The 20,932-nt window shown below is 39.3% G+C and overlaps 1 protein-coding gene across 1 annotated transcript; it reads right to left on the bottom strand.

The window, feature by feature from the left end:
- Positions 1 to 3,919: 3,919 nt before the first annotated feature.
- On the bottom strand, positions 3,920 to 10,896 carry LOC147423905 (uncharacterized). Its single transcript, XM_086501528.1, has 5 exons — positions 10,883 to 10,896; positions 10,740 to 10,827; positions 10,321 to 10,449; positions 4,207 to 4,351; positions 3,920 to 4,118 (listed from the first exon to the last, which is right to left on the bottom strand). Exons 1-5 carry the CDS (start codon positions 10,894 to 10,896, stop codon positions 4,018 to 4,020), a joined length of 477 nt encoding a protein of 158 aa, XP_086357654.1. The 3' UTR covers positions 3,920 to 4,017.
- Positions 10,897 to 20,932: the final 10,036 nt, after the last annotated feature.

Consider the following 20,932-nt stretch of genomic DNA (forward strand, 5'->3'; position numbering starts at 1 on the left):
TACGAGCCTTCACAAAAGATGTTTGTACACATGCATAGAGTCTATGGTATCAACCTTGATTATTTTTGAGCTAAAAGTAAATAATCGCGATTATTTACTTTTGGCCGATCAAAATGAAAACTTTTTTTAACTTTTACAGTGGACAGTCTTTTTATGATCTATTTTAAGCCTCTGAGTCAAGTTAAAACTTAATTTGGCCTAAAATATCAAGAAAAAGTAAATAATATGAGTTTTTCCAAACTCTTGAAAATTTATCTCAAATACATCCTTAAGCTTACCCACCACTCGTTCATACAATTTTTAAAGCATAATCGTGAGCCAGATTCACTCGTTGATAGTCTTTTGGTGTTGTTTCAAGCCATAGACCTGAAATTCTGCAACTTCACATAAACAACTCATAGATAATTCTTTTGGAGTGAGCAATGATTTGAGATCTCACCTCGAATTCTACTTACCCTACTCCTAGGTTATTTTGCAATTGGGTTGTGGAAAGTATCCACAAACACTGGTTTTCTTGTTTTTTATGGTTTTTTGAGCTTTGATCTTAAGACTTGTCTTGTCCAATAATCATCCTCAAAATCCTAATCTAATCCTACAAGGTACTTAGCAAGTACAATCTACTTCCAAGCTACCTCTACACAACAAAAGATGACACTCTTAAGCTATGCGGTTTTAAAGAGAAAGTTTAACTCTAGGTGAACCTACAAAATCCTCAAAATCCTAATCTAATCCTACAAGGTACTTAGCAAGTACAATCTACTTCCAAGCTACCTCTACACAGCAAAAGATGACACTCTTAAGCTATGCGGTATTAAAGAGAAAGTTTAACTCTAGGTGAACCTAGAGGAAGTTAATGGACAACTATACAAGACGCTCTTGTTTTCCCTAGTTTAGGTCTATTCGTGCCTAGCAGCGGCGCCAAATGTGGGACGGGTGTCTAACCTCACTCCTATCTTATTGCAGAAATAGCGAGAACCACGAATATAATTGTCAATCCATGGGACGAAGCTGACTTGACTAATGTACAGAGGCTACAAGGGGTTGTCAATCTCTTGGAAAACAACAAAGAACTCGCATCTAACTCAAGCTACACTAATCGCTCATCGACAAATAAATCACATTCGTTACAGTATCAAACAACATCTAAACGTTACGAAACTTTTAAGACTTGTTTATAAGACCTAAACACACATGCTTATGGTCTCAAATCTCACTTTAGTTCAAGTACAAAATCGTGATTATTAACAGCAGTGAATTTTTGACCTAGTTGTCTTCTACCCAGAATGCATCTAAATGCTTAGCAATGATGCCCCAATACCCCGCCTATACTTATTTTATGATTTTGAAGCTTAAATTCCTACTTATGATGAAATTAGGTTGCAAATCAGTGATGCCAAAAGCTACAGATTACCATGAAGTGTTTACATCAATGCGTAGAGCTCTTACCTACGGTTGCAACAACGCAACAGACTGCACTGCAATGTGACAATCGAGAAGGGAGTAGGAAGCAAGAGAAGGAGAGAAGTGAGTGCCGTGTTAGCTCACGCTATATTTCTATTATCCAAAAGCTAATAATAAACTTTGCAAAGTTGGCTTTTATACCTTAGCAAGGTCTAAAATGTGTAATGTCCGGCATCCAAGACCTTTGAGACTTCAACCTAGATACACTAGCTAACCTATTCTTTACATCTTGGAACTCTTATTGACTTCGTAACACGTTACAATTATCACAATGGCTAAATAGATTGGCAAATTACAATACATGGCCATTTTGGAAAAAAGTGAAAAGTATGTAACTCTAATCTTCATAGCTTCTTCATATTCATCTTCAATGTGCATTCATAAGGCTTCAATCTTTAGCAAATTCTGTTAAATGACGTCGGCTCAGTTAACAATAAGCAACGAAAATATATTTGACAGCCTTATCATCCAATTTTCTGCACTATGTTTGTGGCACCAAAGCATATGCGAAACACCCAAAAACACGCATCATGCCATGCTTCATATGGAGTAATAGATTGAAAAGCTTTTGTAGGACACCTGTTTAGTACATAAGTGGCACACATGATGGCCTCAAGCCAAAAAAAATATGGCACAACTTAACTTTTGACCATACATTGTGCCATTTTCGTAAGTGACCTGTTTTTCCTCTCAGCAACACTATTTTGTTGAGGAGTATAAGGCATTGTACATTGGTGTTTTATCCCACGACTAGCCAGAAATGCATTAAATTCATGAGACGTATACTCCCCCCCTCAATTGGAACGGAGGGTGCCCATAGTACATTTCAAGACATTTCCATCCATAGCCAGAAATTGTTTGAAGCACAAAAATTAATTCTGACAGAACTTTAAGTGGAAATATCCATGCATGCCTGGAGTACACATCAATGAAAGTCGCAAAGTAAAGGTAATTGCCCAAGGATGGAGTTTGCATGGGCCCACAAACATCACTATGCACAACCTGCATGTGGCCCTAATTGAACTATCCTTTGGAAACTTAGAATGGTGCATCTTACCCAAAATACAGCCTTCACAAACGTGTTTGACAGGTGCTTCAAGAGGTGGCAAAGAAGCAACCATATCAGATTTCTGCAAATGCAGAAAACTGATAAAATTCAGATGACCAAAACGTGCATGCCAAAGTTTTGCATTTGAAATAGCCTTTGAATCCACAACTGTATTTGCAAAATTCTGCCCGCACTTGTCATACAAAGTGAGCTTATACAGCCCACGTCATAAAATAACGTATGCAACAATTTCATCACCAAAACTAAGATCATATATTGTACATCTGCCATCCACAAATTGACTACAAGACAAAGTCTAGAAAGTGCAGATACAGACAAAAGATTCTTCTTGATCCCAGGATTAGGGGTTGACCTCTTCACACTTGTACTTTCACAAAAAGTAGTTTTCAATCTAATCTGCCAAGGGGTAGTGGATAAGTTCAACTTACCAAATTGCTTACACTCACTATTGGTGACATGGTAGACTATGTTGATCATACGTAACTGATAGTTCAAGTAATTTCTATGAAAAAACTAAACAAGGGGTTTGGATTACCAAGGCAACACCTAGGGTTATCTTGTTAAATAGTGGTTTATTTTCACTTATCTCTCATTTAGTGTTTAATAGGTCAACGACAGACTGGGCCTTTTGAGGATGGACTTTGGGGTAATGTATCTTTCAAGTTTGAAAAGTGCACTTGACCCTGGTTAACTATCAGCTATTTTTAACCTCCTAGTAAGCATAAGATTTGGTTCGGTTTCATTTTTGAATATGCTTTGATTGAGTTTCCAAGTGGGATGAATATGCTAGAAGTCTTTCATCCATTTTGATCTCAAGACACAGGACAAGGTCATGTAGGAGCAACAAATTTTGGGAAAGTAGTGTAACAAGGGGGATATTTTTATGTGAGCTTACTACAATGAGTTTTTATTGCTAAATGGTTTATTTGTGCGAGCTTTTCTCCACTCAAAAGACACAATGAAATATTTCTTTACAATTAATCACAATCACATCTTAGCCCACAACGGTTTATCCTTTCCATATGACACCCCTCATTCTACATAGGAGTGAACCAACTAGAATCTAACATTAGGTACTTCACTTTGAGTGTTAAAGCTAAAATGAAAAAATGATATTTAGAGCAAAGAAATTTTGCATTGAAAATCAACTAATTCAATTTCTTCCATCTATTAAGCTAAACAACTAGTAAAATTGGGAGCCCCAACATTACCTTCCATACACATTGGCCTCTCACACTAACAAGAGAATTGTACCATTGCTCTCTTGTGTGTTGCTCTAAGCTAAATTCCATTGCATCCACTTCCTTAGATACTCATCCAGATACTCTAGTTTTTGCCAGCCAATCCAAATACTCAAAATATAAATATTTCATGTCACACTGTAGGAGTTACGCTTGTGCGCACCAATATATAAACTACCACACATTTTGTAATGAAGATTATCAATTACATTTATTAAAAAATGAAATTAATTGTACTTACTCTTTCTAAGATTTCATAGCCAATAGCAACTCTCCTTCTTGGTTCTTGCCAATCACCAGAAATTGAGACCTAACATGCACATGGCATGAGGGGATGTGTGACCAAGCTAGCAATAAACGAATACAAAAAATGTTAGCACATTTCTCTCTCTATAATACATCAAAACATTTTGAGTGTTTTAAAAATCATTTTACCTTCATGCACGCATGACATCCATGCTTCCACATGATGATTACCATCCCAAACTAGAAATATTTTAAATTTGAGATCCTTCCACATTGTTTCTTTGATTTTTGTCTCAAATATCTCATGTTGGAGAACATAATTCAGCCCCCACTCCTGAAAATTTAGTTTTGTCACTTTAAAGTAGATAGAGCTTCTAGGGTGAGTAAGGGACAACAAGAAAGGGAAAAATTCATCAACATAACCTTGGCTATCAAAGGAATCATGAAATACCTTAGCTTGGCTAGAGACTGTGTGTATTGCTTCATTAGGAATTGAACTACACAAAGGGATCAATGGAGGAGAGAAATTTCATTTCACAAAGAAAATTTAAAATACATCACTTAACAATCCCAAATCAAGTGATTGTCCAAGAAGCCGTCCATGCAACCCCCACATGATTAGTGGTATCACGCCTCTCAGATTGTAATTGGCTTACATTTTTTCTAGTGGAGATAATAGTTGGGGCACTCAGTGATAGCATGGCAGTAATTTGTTGCTCCTGAGTCTTGACTCCTCATCTTGATCATTGCCCACGATGTATCCATACCTAAACTGCGCTTTCTTATGCAAAGTTTGATGCACATGTCTAGATCTAAGTGAGTAATCTTTTTTTGTTACAAGACATGTCCAAATCCATTGTTTTGGTCAATATATAAATTGAAGTTCAAGCTATAAAATAAATAACTTTCTTAAAACCAACCTTTATTTCCATTCCACTACCTTTTGTCCTCATTTCTTGGAGCCATACCTTGTTTACAAAGCTTGCAAAACAAAAAAGCTTGTCAAGAATGAGATAATTTATATTGTTAAACTTGAGTGGTTTGTGAAAAATTTATAGGCCAAGCATAGGATTACTCCCAAAAAAATAGAGATAAAGGCAAATGGGTAAGAGACAAGCTAGGATCAAATACAATAATTTTGGATGAAGTTCTAGTACAAGACAAAGGGATGGGGGAATCCATGCAATAAAAGGTAAGGGTTTAAAGAAAGCACTATAATAACAAAGAAACATTGAATAAAAATAAGGGAGGGAGCTTGTGATTGTGGTCATGTCTATGGGTAAGGGTAAATTTTTTAGGTTGGAAATGGGATTGGTTTATTTTCTTGGGAGCAAGGAGAGGTTTATCAACAAACCACAAATTAGTGGCAAGGGTGGTGTTGATATTCCGAAATCATATCCAATTATAGGAGGCCTAGGTAAATGTCCTAATTTATGGGGCAAGGCAACCAATAGCACACTTAGAGATCTGAGGAAAAAGGGTTTAGGTTTCATAAAATGAATTTTTACTCTGAGAGCCCTAGAAGGGCGACTTGAAAACTAAATTTGGCGACCTTAGAGGGCTCTATGTGGAGTGTTTAAGGGGCCTACCATAAAGATTCAAATTGCAATGAAGTAGATATTGCAAAGGGCACCAAGGAGTATTCTAAAAGAGGGAGATGAGTTAAGTTGCAAATGAGAAAATCTACACCAAGCAAGGTGAAGCAAAATTTATAAAAATTGTATTTGGTAAGACAATGGAGCTCTAGAAAATGAGAAAACTTGCAATAGGTAAGTCAATGGAGTTCTAGGAAATCTACAAAGGGCGGGGTAAGATAAGTTTGAGAGGCTTACTGAGAATTCCTTTAAGATAGTAAAATGCTAGATCTGTAAAAAGGCAAGAAAAGATGCTAATAAGCTAGCTCGCAAACCAACTTTGTTGTGCCAAGATCTCAAAGAAGTTTAGAGAACTTGAAGGGCTTACTTAGATAGGTTAGTCTTGCTATTAAATGTTAACAAGATATGCCCTGAAACAAAACTTCCATAGAATACTGAAAAACACATGTCTAGTTTCTATGAGCTAGTGGCAAAATGAGGGACTTCAATATAGGGCTAGTGATAAGAGTAGGCTAGTGGGTGGCAAGGTTCTTGTAAGCTAAAGGAGGCACTATTGGTGCATGGTAGAAGGAAGGAAGTGAGATGCAAATTTTTTTATATAATACACACATCAACACCATTGTAAAAGAGAAGAGAAGCAAAGAACGGATGGGGAGAGATGATGCTAGAGACAATGCAATCAAAGCTTGCTTCTTTACCAAGTGATTGGCTATGGTGGAGCATACACAAAATGGATCTCTCAAAACTTTCTCTCCTTCCCTGTTCTACATGTAGCTTGAAAAATAGTAGATTATAAAATTTGAGATATCTCTCAATTGGTAAGGAATTAGCCTACGTGCATGAGACACAAAAATATAGTAAACGGCCTTTTCCTTCTTCATAATGGCTTGTTTTTATAGAAACGAGTTTTACTAAAGTTTTATAGAATGGGATTTTTTGACCTCCATCATGCAATAAAAAGTCACTCATCCACTTTCCTTTCTACCACTAACCACATGGCCTTCATTGCCCAATTTGCCTTGCATGGCCTAAGAAGATTTTCACATGAAAAAGATTTTTTAAAGCATTATATCCCTACCCCGGCCGTGCATAACCAGATAAGTCATACACATCATGAAATCCTTCCCGTGCAATGGGCCTTCACTCCCACTCTAACAATCTGGCACACACCTGTAAACTCCCTTGACACTGCTTTCCACCTTTTTTAGTATCAACACTCTTTGGCTGCACCAACACCATGATCAGTAGCATACATGCCATGTTAACTAACATATATACTATGATTAGTACCTTACATGGGGGGTGTTAATATGGGGAGCTTTTCCAAAAAGTATAGAGTATTTTGATTTGTTATAGAGCTTTTTTGGCAAAGTCAATAGATTCTAGCCAATTATTTGCAATAAACCCCAACCACACATACAAGGCACATTATAAGATCTAAACACTCTAGAGAGAGAACATGAGAAATCATGAGAGAGAAATGCACATTGTATGAAGAAGATATCATGATTGAATGAGAGAGAGATAACTTTTCTATTAATAACCTCAAAATTGTTCTGCAAAAATGACTCCAAAAGCATTCTCTAAAAGGTGGGTGTGTAACAATATAACAACCAAAATATCATGTGAGAAACTTCCAAAATCCAAAGCCTACTTTGGAAAGTAATCAAAAGTCGAAAGGCTGTTCACTGATGAAGTATAGCTACACATTCTACTATGAAATCTCCTTTGCATTGATTCCATTTGAAGATTGTATTAAGCGTGGCTAATTTAAAATAAAATGCAAATCTCAAACTTGTATTATCCACTAATGCATACTCACATGTTGATGCTGATGAGAAGACCAAGCATTTGAATATATATGGAAGAGAGATGCTTGCAAGCCAAGGAAGGATCCCCAATTTCTTCCTTCTTTTGAAAGTCTGGGGATGACCAAGATGGCTCACTCTTGATGTGGAGAAATGCTAAAAATTGGAAAAAGGTAGCTGTGTTGTCTAAGTGGTAGTGGTGGGTAGACTTGATTTTGGTGTGAGTGTGAGAGGTTTTGGAGGCCCAAAATGTTGAAGTTGAAGACAACGCTAGCTTATTATGTATCTTGAGATTCTAGAATTAGAATGTTGAGCTAAAACCATGTAGCAAGAGTTTATCAAGTTATGGGCTAAGAGCCTACATGGGATGCAAATTCTAATTGCAAAAGGGTATTATGTCAAGCTGAGGAGTGTGTTGCGAGCCACTTGAAAAGCTTGATGTTTTGTATGTGTGGAAAGCTTTCAAATAACTTATGTGGGGAAAAGATGCTATATGGGAAGTTTGAGTGAGTAAATAAGCCCATTTAGGGGGTGGTGGAAATAGCAAAGAGATGCTATAGGTTTTTTGAAGGTAAAAGGCTACAAGCCTCTTATACCAATATTAACTTTTGTCTTGTGAGTCCTTTGCCAAGTTGGAAAAGGTTAAATAAGCAAGGAAAGGTTTGGCACTAGCTATCCATGTGCTTGCAAGGCCATTGAAGCAACAATTGAGCATCATGGTTGAGGCCTATGACTCACATGACCAAGTGTAGAAAGTCCATTTAATTGATGGGCTGTTCTTGAAAGTATGTTTGGATTGCATGTATTGTTTGTGTTCAATAATTTTTAAAAATGTGAACTGAGCTATAGAGAAGACAATCTACCTGCAATTCCTCACAACATATTTTATAAAATGAGGGAAAAATATGATAGTGCACTAAACAACAGCTACATCAACCCAACAACTCCATCATTAACACATATTTTGTAGCATTACATCCATCTAGATGTAAGAAAAGGGCAAACAAGCCTTTCAAAATTCACAATTCTCTATTTTTGACTAGCACCTAGAAGAGTAGACCAAATGTGAGGATGGTCAAACGATGGCATCATCATGATTTCTCGCATAGTTTTGCTATTAGAACTTAGAAATCCTTGCACATCCAAAGAGATCAACCATGCAAGTGATGCACTACTATAATTTTTTCCTCATGTTATCAAAATACGTTTAGCCCTCAACTTCTAGACCTGACTGACTACATGCATGGAGCACATTAACAAAAGTGTTTGAACAAAGTGCTTGCAAGTATACCACATTTGGCATACATGTTGACCAAAGCTTTGCAAAGCACATCTTTCTTAAAGAACGTTGACCAAAAATCTCATGATGAAGTTGTTTGCCCTCCCACTGGATCTTGTTTTAGCAGTCTCTAACTAGAAATCTTTGTCATCGACTTGCAAAACACCCAATATCTTCAAAATGAAAAAAAGCAAAGGTGATCACATTTGGATAAGAGCTCTTGCTATGCAATCGTTAAAAGAAGCCCATACCTACTTACCCATGCCCATGCCAAGCATATTTTACCTTCTGCTTTGAAAAGTGCACCACATTTGGGATGGATATTGACCAAAGCATTGCAATGCACATCCCTGACTAACAATCTCATCCTTTTTTTTTGGGTTCATTTCAACGTTTTGCATGTTGTCGGATGCCTTAAAGATGCAAGGGTAGGTGATCGCATTTGCAGAGAGGCCCTCACTTTTCATCTGATGCATACAATCTAGAGCTTCTTTACGCTGTATATATTGAGAGCAACCTAACAGGCAAGATTCTAGATAGAAACCTTGTCTAGCACATTGTGTGCTTTGATGGATACACCACACCTTTTCATACATGGCAAACAAGCATGACAGTATTTGCTAAAGGCTCGTGCAGACTGCCCACACCCATCCCACCTGTAGGCGCCATTTCTAGGCTTTCAAATTCACACAGCACAACCCCCCCCCCCCCCCCCCCCCCCCCCCCGGGGCGCCCCGGAAAAAAAAGGGAACGCATATCCTGCAGCTGCCTGTCCTCACGCTGCTCACTTGGCGTTTGAGAGGGCAGGGCACAGCCCTGTTGAACTTGAGAGGGTTGCGCTGTTGTGAAATTGAGCAGGAGCCATTGTGTGATGGGAGGGTTTGCTTGAGTGAGACAGACCTCAGCATCACGTGCTGCTATTTCCCTTGGCCGCTGGCATGGAGAGACTTGCAGTAAATGGAAAGGATTTTTCTTTGCTCCTGTTTTGATGGCTTTGACAGGTGGCCAAATGTGGGTGGCTTTCCAAATAGTGCATCCTTCTTCCACTCTGGCATATCATATGCAGTGAGTCCAACACCACGCAGTTCCTCTGCGACATGCCGCAAAGGACGGAATCCTGCGAGATGCCGTATAGGGCGGAATCAACCATGGTTGCTTGCTGCTGCTCTTGTGACTCTCTCCTCTCGTTGGCTTAAGCAGATAATTGTGTCATGGCAGAATTGAACCATCTGAAAACCTAGATTGCTAGACCTATACGTAACCACAATGAGGTTTTCTTGGAAAAAACCTAAACCTAAACCGCAAGGCCTAAACCTAAATTGAAAGTAGATTAACGATAAAACCTAAACCTAAACCACAAAACCTAAATTTAAACCTAAACATTAATTGCAAATCGTAAAGCTACACTACAAACCTAAATTGCAAATGCAAACTAGCTGTAAACTATATACTAATCATAAATCATATACTAATCATAAACTAGAAGTAACCTAACCATAAATAAGCACAAATTAACCTAACATTAATCATAAATTAAGTTAAACTAACCATAAACAAGCACAAATTAACATAAACTAACCATAAATAAGCATAAACTAACCATAAACAAGTACAAACTAACCATAAATTCCTTTTCCACCCATTGCTCGATGGCTTTTCTGAGAAAAACCCCTTGCTCTTCTTCCTTCTCCACACTCTGTAAGTCCTCCCCTTGAACTAGAGGTTGTTCCCCATCCAAGAGCTGCAGCCACTACTTGTTATAGCAATCCCTCAAAGTTGTCACCTCTGGTCCTCTTCCTTGTATTTGGTGATTCTTATTTAGCATCCAAAGCAACTCTCCCTTTTTCCTATAGCTCAAGATCTCTCCTCCCCATTTTAGTGGTTCCTGGCCCTCCCATATGCCCACTCCACATAGTGGCCCTTTACCTTCATGTGGTATGCAGACAATTGAGCTCAACCTAATGACTTGTACCCAACTTGTAGTAGTACGTTTTAATATTACTACTTAAAATACACTTCATAAAGAGGTCGTTCCCGTACAATGCTACTTATCTCATCTTTCTCCTTGCATGTGCATTGGTTGAAGTAGGCTTGGTCCAAATTGCTACAAACGAAGGCACAGAGAGCCCTGGGAAATACTCAACATAACATAATACAAACCATAAAACGTCAAATATCCATACCTGACTAATCCCATAGCACGTAATCAAGACCGCACACGATCAGAGAGAGAGAGAGAGAGAGAGAGAGAGAGAGAGAGAGAGAGGGTGCAATCATCCCCCCATTCCTAGAGTGAGCTGCTTCCTTTAGGCATACATTTATATCATTGATAAAAAAGGTCAGCTCATGAATGAGGCTATTTACATTCCACTTTGGGGATAAAATAACTTTATATTGAACTAACTAAAAACCCTATGTATTATTGGATTATTCTATGTCCTGCTAGTTGCTGTCAGCCACTTGTCCATGACTCAGTTGCCTTGACCTGCTATATCATGCACACACGACCATAAATGTTAGTTTCAACCTTCTCATAATCCATTCCATAACATACCCCGGGGTAACAAAAGCAACTAACTTCAGCTGTACATAACGATAGCAAAGTAATATGTGGTGGGTCAGTTCCACATGTAAATATCATGGAGAGTCCTACCTCACTAGAAGTAGGAATTCTAATACACATGTAGGTAAAAACATTAAGTTCTAGAACAAAATGTACAATGGAGAGGCCTACCTTTTTAAGGCGTAAGAGCTCTAGCATGTGTTTAAATCAATTCCATAAAAACCAACCAATCTACGAATAAAGTCGTGTCATTGTATCCATTCCATTCATTGACAACCAAACCATTCCACCAAATTGTGATGCTATGCATTGCCTAATGGTGCCTCGTCAGGCCTAAATGCAGTATTGTGATTGTGGTATGCAAAAATCAAATGCTAGTAAATGGGACTTATAGTGGCTGTCGAAAGCCATTGACATTCTTCAATAGAGGATGCTTATATTTAACAAGGTATCTGTGATATTGTGTATCCGTGCATATTGGGATGTAGGCCAGGTGGCCGTGGAAAACCACCCTTACCCTTACTTCTCTAATCAATATAGGGAGAGAAAGTGAGAGAGTTGACTCTCTCACTTTCCTTTGATCCACTAACCCAAACAAACTGTGCTTTATCCCCTTCCCCAATTCTCTCCCCTCTCTCGCATGCTTCCCTCTCTTACACACTCCGCATTAACATCCCATCAATTGGTATCAGAGTTACGACTAGGCGACAGCTGCGGTCTCTCAGCTACAACGGAGCTCGGACAGATCTTGATGCTTTGTGGCACCGGATCAGAATGATTCGGGACGGATCCGAGCGAGATCATAGATCTTGTCTTCTCTTGCGTGCCCATCCTCTCTTGAGAAGAAGGGAGAATCTTTGAGAGAAGCCATGGTATCTCTGTAAAAAGAATAATTTTGCAGAAAGAGAAAACAAAGCTTTGTATTTCGCTTTTGAAATTGAACTACGATGCTTATTGTGAAAATGCTTAAGGATTGTGAGCTTGGAAGCGAAAAGAAAAGTAAGCTTGAAAGCGAAAGGGGATTTTTTGGAAGTCTATCTCGTCTACAGAAATGCAAGCTAAATAAAATTTTTTTGGCCTTGAAGTTAACTTTAGGCTTTTGAAAGCTTGGAAGCCATTTCTTAAAAGAGTAAAAGGCTTCAACAAGGCAACAAATTAAGCAAGAAAGAAAGTGTCTGTGTGATGCACACAGAGACATTCACACATATTTTTGACATTAAGCAAAGAAGTGAAGCCAATTTGTTTTGAAGAAGAGTGTGTGCAACGGTGTGTTCATACACTTGGACAAGAGTGTGAAGAGCCGGTTCCAAAGATAGAGAGAGAGAAATAGCCAGTGAGTGAGAGGTAGAGATTGAGTCCGTCTCTTTTGGCACACGCTCACACATATAGGTAAGCACGTGCAAGTATCGACGAGTAAACCCGGACATCACCCACCGACATCGGCCCGATTTCGCTAAATTTTTTGATGATTTTTCTCTCTCTTCTCGACTTCGATTTTTGATGACCTAACATCGGTTTCGACACCGATTTTGGATTTTTTCTCAGTGTCTAGGCGTTCTTCTCTATGACATCGAGCATTGATGGCTCGACTTGGCACATCCGTTTTCGACACCGATCTACGGCTATTCGGCTAGCCACTCTCGCTTGGCGACAGGAGACGACATCGCCGTCGGCGATTAGAGCCCTTTCGACATAATTTCTCACGTTTCGGCATCGGCTTGACATTACTCCCACTACAGGTGGATTTTCGACATCAACCCGACATTCGATTTCACGCGGATGACTTTTTTCCACGATCGGCAGCTGTGCTTGCCACATGCACGAGTGAGGTTCCTCTACCATAGAGGAGTGACACCCAACATCGGCACCGAGCGCACTGATCACGCTCTACGGCATGATTTTTGACTACGACACCTTTGGCGGCTGTTCGACTAGCATATTTCTGCCCGACATGCAGAAATCGGCACATAGGGACACCGACATGCAGGTTACAGGTTACAGGGGGGGATTTTTAGCCGGTTTATACACAAATTCTCTAGGTTTTTAGACACAACGCTTTCACATGTGATTTAGCAATCTTTTTGACAACACTTTCTGTGCGGACCGATGCGTTGACATATGCATTTTTGTGTGAGCACATCTAGTGCTACTGAGCTCTTTTGAGAGCAAATATCCCTGCAGGGATCACTTTTACTATATGCAGTAGTTCTTGGTGTTTGTTTGAGCGCGGTTCACTCATGTACGTTGAATTGCGGACACTTCCCACTGTACTATGTGTGGAGCCATTTTTTGTCTAGTTTTGCAGTTTTTTTGGCCGTTTTTCTGGTACTCGAATCGGAAGAGCCCTTTCTGAAACTGTGGCTGGTCCATTTGTGTCTGCATAAGCCTTTGGAGGATCGATAGCTGAGGTTTTTTTTGAGCTGTTGAGACACCTCCGATGATACAAGTAGCTGGAGTTCCCCACTTTCGGTACCCTTGCCATAGGAAATGTATCTGGACGATTTCATATGCTTTTGACGTCGACTTGGCGATCACATTGGCAGTGAAAGTATTAGTTTTTTGATGCCCAGTTAGTGCAATTGACACATTTATGCGTATTTTAAATTTAGTTTTGACTCCTTATACAAAGGAGACTCTATTGGATTTCCTTCCTACGAGTCATGACTTTCATTGTTGGCACCTTTAAGCCTATTTCCATTGAGATTTTACTCCTGATAGAAAGGTTACTCTGTCCAAATTTTTGCAGCTTCTCGCCATGGTTTGGCACCTCTCAAACCCTCTTGTCGACGATGGCTTCTTCTTCACAGAAGGAGGAGTATTTCGTTCACAAGTTGGATGGCAGTAACTTCACCATGTGGAAAGAGCACATGAAAGATGTTTTGACAAACAAAGGCCTATCAGAATTGTAGAAAGAGTGTGCAGAGGATGATGACTATACGCAAGCTCAATTGGAGCTTTTGGATGTAAGAGCTATGGCTACGATACATCTACATCTAGCCGGTCAGTGTTCTTCACTATCATAGGAAAGACAACAACTAAGGAACTTTGGGATAGCTTATGTTTAGCATGGGAGAGCAAAGATGCATCCAACAGGTTTTTCTCATGAAAAAGCTTATGAAGCTCAACATGAAAGAAGGTAGCACAATTTCTGGTGACTTAAATGAGTTCAACTCCTTGTTCAGTCAGTGGACATCTCAGGGATTTAAGGAGTTTGACGACAAACTGAAGTCTATATTCTTGTTATGTTCTCTACCCAGTTCATGGGATATCTTTTGCACAGCCATTAGCAATTCGACTCCAAATGGCAAGTTATGGCATCACAAATGCGTTGCTCACTAAAGAAATTTGACGTAAATCTCTCGATGGTTCTAGTCATAGAGATGCATATATGGATGGCAGTTCAACTAAGGAAAGATGCCATGACATGAACAAATACAAAAGCAAAAATAGAGAGCAAAATCCTTGTAGTCCTAGCAGACACAGGAACTCAAATAGAGACCGCAATGCCAAAAATGTCGAGTGTCACTATTGCCATAGGAAGGGCCATTACAAAAAGGATTGTCGCAGTTTCCTAAGAGATAAAAAAAACATGCAAAAAGATAATTCTGGCAAAGGAAAAAGTATGGTAAAGGTTGAGGAGCTCAATGTGGTTGAGCCTCCCATACCTACCATTGCAGTAGAGGATGCTCCTCCTCCAGTGATGAACATTATGCCAACAGAGATTCATGCAGAGGTGACAATAGATCCCTTTGATGTTCTCATTTTCACTTTAGATCTCACCTTAGATGCTTTGGTTGCATAGGATGAGGGTTATGCACAAAATTAGTTTCTTGATTCTGGTGCAAGTTTTCATGTCACACCACATAGAGAGTGGTTTTACTCTTATGCATCCATGCATGGCATAGTCAAGCTCGGTAATTCCTATGAGCTTGACATTATTGGCATTGGTGATATGAAACCTCAAATGCATAATGGTACTATTTTTGTGTTGCAAAATGTCAAACATGTGCCCAAGCTTATAAAGAGCTTGCTTTCTATAGGGCAATTGGATGATCTTGGTTACACTACAGTTTTTGGTGATTGTTCTTGGATGATCCGCAAGAACAACCTTGTCATGAGGATGAAAGGTTGTAAAAATGGATCCTTGTACTCTATGTATGTTTTTAGTGTCGACGAACACTCTATCTATGTTGCCGAGCTGCCGTCTACTGAGTTGTGGCATAGCCGACTAGGGCATATAAATGGGAATGAAAACATTTTAGCGTTTTGGCTACTTACCCGTGTTACATTATACAGACTTTCCATTGTGCGAGCATTGTCTATACGGAAAACGTGCAAGGTTCAAAGCTTCGCCATTGAACAAGAAACTAGGTAAACCCTTAGATTTAGTGCACAATGATTTGTGTGTCCCAATGCACATAAAACTTAAGCGAAGGCAAACTACTTTCTCACGTTCATAGATGATTCTACCAGAAATGTATGGGTGTATCTCCTTAAGCGTAAGGAAGAGGTATTTTCTACATTCCAAAAATTCCTCACCATGGTTGAGAACCAATCAGGAGAAAAGCTCAAAGCTTTTCGAACGGACAATGGTGGAGAACACGTCTCCATGAAGTTGAAGGATTTTTGCAATTGAAGAGGCATTCATCGGCAATTTACTGCTCCATACACACTTGCACAAAATAGATAGCTAACAGAATGAATCGCATGATTCAAGAGTGAGTTATCTCTATGATGTCTATGGTGAAGCTTACTCCAGAGTTTTGGGGGGAAGCTGTTCTAACAGCAGTGCACATCATCGATAGGTCACCTAGTTCTCCTTTGAATTTCAAAATTATAGAGGAACTATGGACTGAGAAAACACCAGAAATTATTAAATGGGAAAACACCAACCTATGATTATTTACGTGTGTTTGGATGTGAGGAGGCATATGCACATGTGCCCAAAGAACTTCGTCCAAGTTAGATCCCAGGCCACACAAATGCATTTTTATCGACTATGGTGCAAATGAAGAGATGGGCTATCGTCTTTGGAACCCAGAATCCAACAAAGTCATTCGTAGCTCACACGTAATTTTCAATGAATAAAAAATGCACAAGAAGCCCATCAAAGAAGTTGAGTACATACGCGTTTGTTTTGAGGATATAGCCTTCGAAAAAACTCAGTTTAGTAGTGTTGCACCTAATCCAAGAGTGTAAGATACTAATATTGCTCTGGAGAAAGCAAAGTCCCGCACTGAGATGCTTTATAAGAGTATCAAGTGTGCCTGAGCGGTTTGAGCCAGGTATACACCACATTTTGGTCACTAACAATGGAGAGCCAAAAAGAAGTTGGACAATAGCGTTAAGTGGGAGCAGGCTATGCAATCAGAATACAATTCAATTGTGGCTAATGAGATATGGGATTTGGTTGAATTACCAAAAGGAAAAAATGCTTTATCTTGCAAGTGGGTATTCAAGAAGAAGTATATAGAAGAAGATCTCGAGCCCAGGTACAAGGCTCGTCTAGTTGCCAAAGAAACTAAAAGTTATGGATTTTGATGAGATTTTCTCTCCAGTAGTTAAGATGACTACATTGTGCTTGGCTTGGTTGCTATCCAGGACATATAACATGTCCAAATGGACGTAAACACAACATTTCTTCATGAAGATCTAGATGAAGATGTATACATGAAACAGCCAAAGGGTTTCGTATGTGAAACCCAAAAGCCAACGAGGGAAGAATCAGTTTGTAGACTTAAAAAGGCACTCTATGGCCTCAAGCAAGTTCAAGGGAGTGGTATAAAACATTCAACAAATTCATGCAGTCTCAAGGCTACATAAGAAGTCAAGAGGATCACTACTTATACACAAAGAGGTTGAATGATGGTTCTTTAATCATCTTGATCTTGTATGTAGATGATATGCTTATTGCAAACAAATCAATTGATGAGATCAATCAGTTGAAAAAGATGCCAAGCACTCGCTTTTCCATGAAAGATTTGGGAAATGCCAATCACTTTCACATCAAGAGGGACATGCAATGTGGAATTCTTGAATTATCTCAAGAAAAGCACATCCACAAAGTCTTGCAACGTTTTAGTATGTAGGGGGGGAAGTCACTGAGTGTCCAATGCAAGCATACTCCAAACTTAGCAAGGAAGATTCTCTCAAGATAGTTGTTGAGAAAGAGGAACTGGAAAAAATTTCATATTCTTCAATAGCTCGCAGTTTGATGTATGCTATGGTAGCCACAAGATCAGACATTGCACATGCAGTGGGAGTGGTTAGTAGGTACATAGAAAACCCTAGCAAGAAGCATTGGAAAGTAGTGAAGAAAATCCTCAGATATTGGAAGGGTACAACTAGCATTTTATGCTTCAAAAACAATGATGCATCTATTGTAGGTTACACGGATGCGGATTATGCCGATTGTGTGGATCGTAGAAGATCCACATCTGGCTATGTGTTCATGTTTGCTAGGGTAGCTATCTCTTGGAGATCGTGTCTCCAAGACTGCACGTCTTCATATACCACTGAGGCAGAATATGTTGCTTCGTCTGACGCAAGCAAGGAAGCCATATGGTTTTCTCCTCTAGTGGGAGATTTGGGCATTCACGAGGTTCTAGTACTGCATTGTGATAGTTAGAGTGCCATTGATTTGGCAAAGAATACGGTGTTTCACTCAAAGTCAAAACACATAGAGGTTAGATACCATGTCATACGACATGTATTGGCTAGTAAGCACATCGAGCTTTTCAACGTTCACACTGACAACAACCTCGCAGATGCTCTCACGAAGAGCCTAGCCTCGGAGAAATTTACACATTGCATAGAACTTATGGGTGTAGGATGAAGCCTGGTGATGCTTCATCAACTTTGTATAGACTAACTATACTGATGCCACTATTGGCCACTATGACCTTCAAGTGGGAGGTTGTTGGGATGTAGGCTAGGTGGCCGTGGGAAACCACCCTTACCCTTACTTTCTCTAATCAATATAGGGAGAGAAAGTGAGAGAGTGGACTCTCTCACTTTCCTCTCCATTAACCCAAACAGTCTATGCTTCATTCCCTTCCCCAATTCTCTTCTCCCCTCTCTTGCATGCTTCCCTCTCTTGCACACTCCGCATTAGTGCCCCATCAGTGTGTGTAGTAGTGAAATCATGATCAATAATAGATTCTGTAAGTAATAATTCCTCATCTTCTTTGAGTAAGGGTGGGTGTTCAAAAACAAATGCAATAGGTGGGGTACCTTTAAATTTCACAAAAAACTAACATGGAAGGAGTTGTGTATGCGCTAGTGATGTGGAGTGTCAAGCTTGTATGCATTGGGATTAATGATTTTGATGATCTTGAAGGGGCCATACAATCTAGGGGCTAACTTGAACTTGGGTGCTTTTCAATGTTCTTCAAACAACACTTTTCAATACGGAACCATACATAATCATTTAAAGTGAACTCAATGAACTTACACATTTTGTTTGCTTGTGCGGTGTAGCGTACTTGAGCTTTTTGGATAGCTCGTTACTTCTTGCAAAATGCAAAGAATGTGATCTTGTGCAAGGTCGTTGACCGCAGGAACATTACTAATGATGACGGTCATAGGGACATGATGCAACTTCTTACCATAGACAATCTCAAAGGGAGCTTTGTTTGTGGTAGAGTGGGGAGTGTTATTGTAAGAAAATTGGAGGAGAGGAACGTGTAGGCCCCAATTTGCTGCATTGTCTATTGTGTAGGCCCTAAAGAGATTAAGGATAGTACTATTGGTAGCTTTGGTCTGGCCATTACTTTTAGGCTGAAAAGAAGATGTGAAGCCCATTTTGGAGCCTAGGTTAGTGCACAATGCATACCAAAAATGATTGCAAAATTGACCATCACGATAAAAAATTAATAATTTAGGAAAACCATGACGAGGAAAAATGAGATTCAAAAACATTTTTGCAGCTTGAGGTGTAGTGAGAGTCTTTTTACAACAAATAAAATATGCTTGTTTGCTAAACCTATCTATGTCAGTCCATATCATATCATTGTGCGAAGAGGTGGGTGAAAAACCAGTGATAAATCCATGGAAATCTCTTCCCAAGGATCCTTTGGAATAGGTAGGGGCATAATAAATCCATGCATTTTACCATGGCGTCTCTTGACTCACTAACAAACAATGCAGTGTGAGACAAATTGTGCAACACTGTGCTTCATGCCAAGCCAGAAAAAGTAGTCAGTGCAAGCAGAGAGAGTGCTTTGAATGCCACGGTGACCCATATACTTTGGTGCATGCATTTTGTGAATAGTAAGTTATCTAAAGTGTGCAGTGACACAAAGATTTTGACAAAAAAAGACAACCATTTGCAAAAGAATAGTCAATGACAGGCAAATAATTAATGGCAACCAAATCAGACAAGGCATGTGAAAAATCCATATTGTTTCATAAGCATCAATCATACCATCAAAAGATTGAATTGCAGTAGTAGAAAGATGATTAAGCTACATCGTGTAAATGTGAGAATACATGTAAGAGTAATGATTAGGGGGTGGTGCATTAGCTACTTGCCTTTGACTAAGGGCGTCAGCTATGACATTGGAGGTGCCAGGTTGGTACTGTATCATAGGATGAAAGTTTTGAATAAAGCCCAACCCACTTAATGTGCCTATAAGAGATAGTACATTAAGAGAGGAGGTTCTTTATAGCCTATTGGTCAATCTTAATGAGAATGTCGGAGCCCATAATATAATGTTTCCAAATGTCAAATGCATGAACTACTGCGGGGAGTTCCTTATCATGTACGATGTACTTGGATTCACTAGGCTTAAGCTTCCTACTTTCATATGCAATGGGGTGGTAATTTTGCATTTACATGGAACCTATTCTAGACCCACTAGCATCAGTAGTTACTACAAAGAAAGGTAGTGTAAAATCAGGCAAGTGCAAAATAGGTGTATGTGTACGCAAATACTTGAGTGTTTCAAATACTTTTTGCTGACTTTCACCCTAGCAAAATGTCGTATGCTTACGTGTGAGAAAGGTGAGAGGGAGTGCAATGCGAGAGTAATTCTTTGCAAATTTATGACAAAGCCAGAGAGACCTAGAAATGATCTAACTTTGTGTACGGTCTTGGGGCTTGGCCAATTTTGCATGGTCTCTATCTTCTTGGGGTCGGGGTGAATACCGTCACTAGAGATGATGTGACCTAAGTACTCTATTTTTTTTTTGAAAGAACTGACTCTTATTAGGGTTAGCATAGACACCATGATCACGTAAAAAATAAAAAACTGTGAAAAAGTTGCTCATGTTCTTTTTGTGATTTACTGAAAATCAAGATATCATCGAAAAAGGCAATAACAAAATGCTAGTGCTCCAAAAATATTTTTTTCATCATGCAAGAGAATGTTGCGGGTGCATTGGTGAGACCAAAGGGGAAGTACAATAAATTCATAGTGCCGAAACTGTGTGCAAAATGTAGTTTTAAAATTATCATTTGGGTGCATACAAATTTGATGATACCTGGACTATAGGTCTATCTTCTAAACACATGGGCACCTTTTAACTTATCTACGAGGTTATCTAAACGGGGAATAGGGTAGCGGTTCCTCACAGTGACCTTGTTGAGATCCCTATAGTCAATGCACATCCTAAATGATTTATCTTTCTTCTGGACCAGTAGGACGGGAATGCCAAAAGGAGAGGAGCT

Source organism: Adiantum capillus-veneris, chromosome 26 (genome assembly GCF_014529385.1).
Source record: "Adiantum capillus-veneris isolate H3 chromosome 26, ASM1452938v2, whole genome shotgun sequence".
Taxonomy (NCBI): Eukaryota; Viridiplantae; Streptophyta; class Polypodiopsida; order Polypodiales; family Pteridaceae; genus Adiantum; species Adiantum capillus-veneris.

What these genes read in the sequence shown, in the direction of transcription:
- LOC147423905 (XM_086501528.1), bottom strand. An exon ending in GGGTGGAAAAGGAATTTATG is followed by an intron (nt 4,352 to 10,320) that starts GTTAGTTTGTAC and finishes CTAAATTTTCAG; the next exon opens with GAGTGGGGGCTGAATTATGT. An exon ending in GATGTCATGCGTGCATGAAG is followed by an intron (nt 4,119 to 4,206) that starts GTAAAATGATTT and finishes GTTTATTGCTAG; the next exon opens with CTTGGTCACACATCCCCTCA.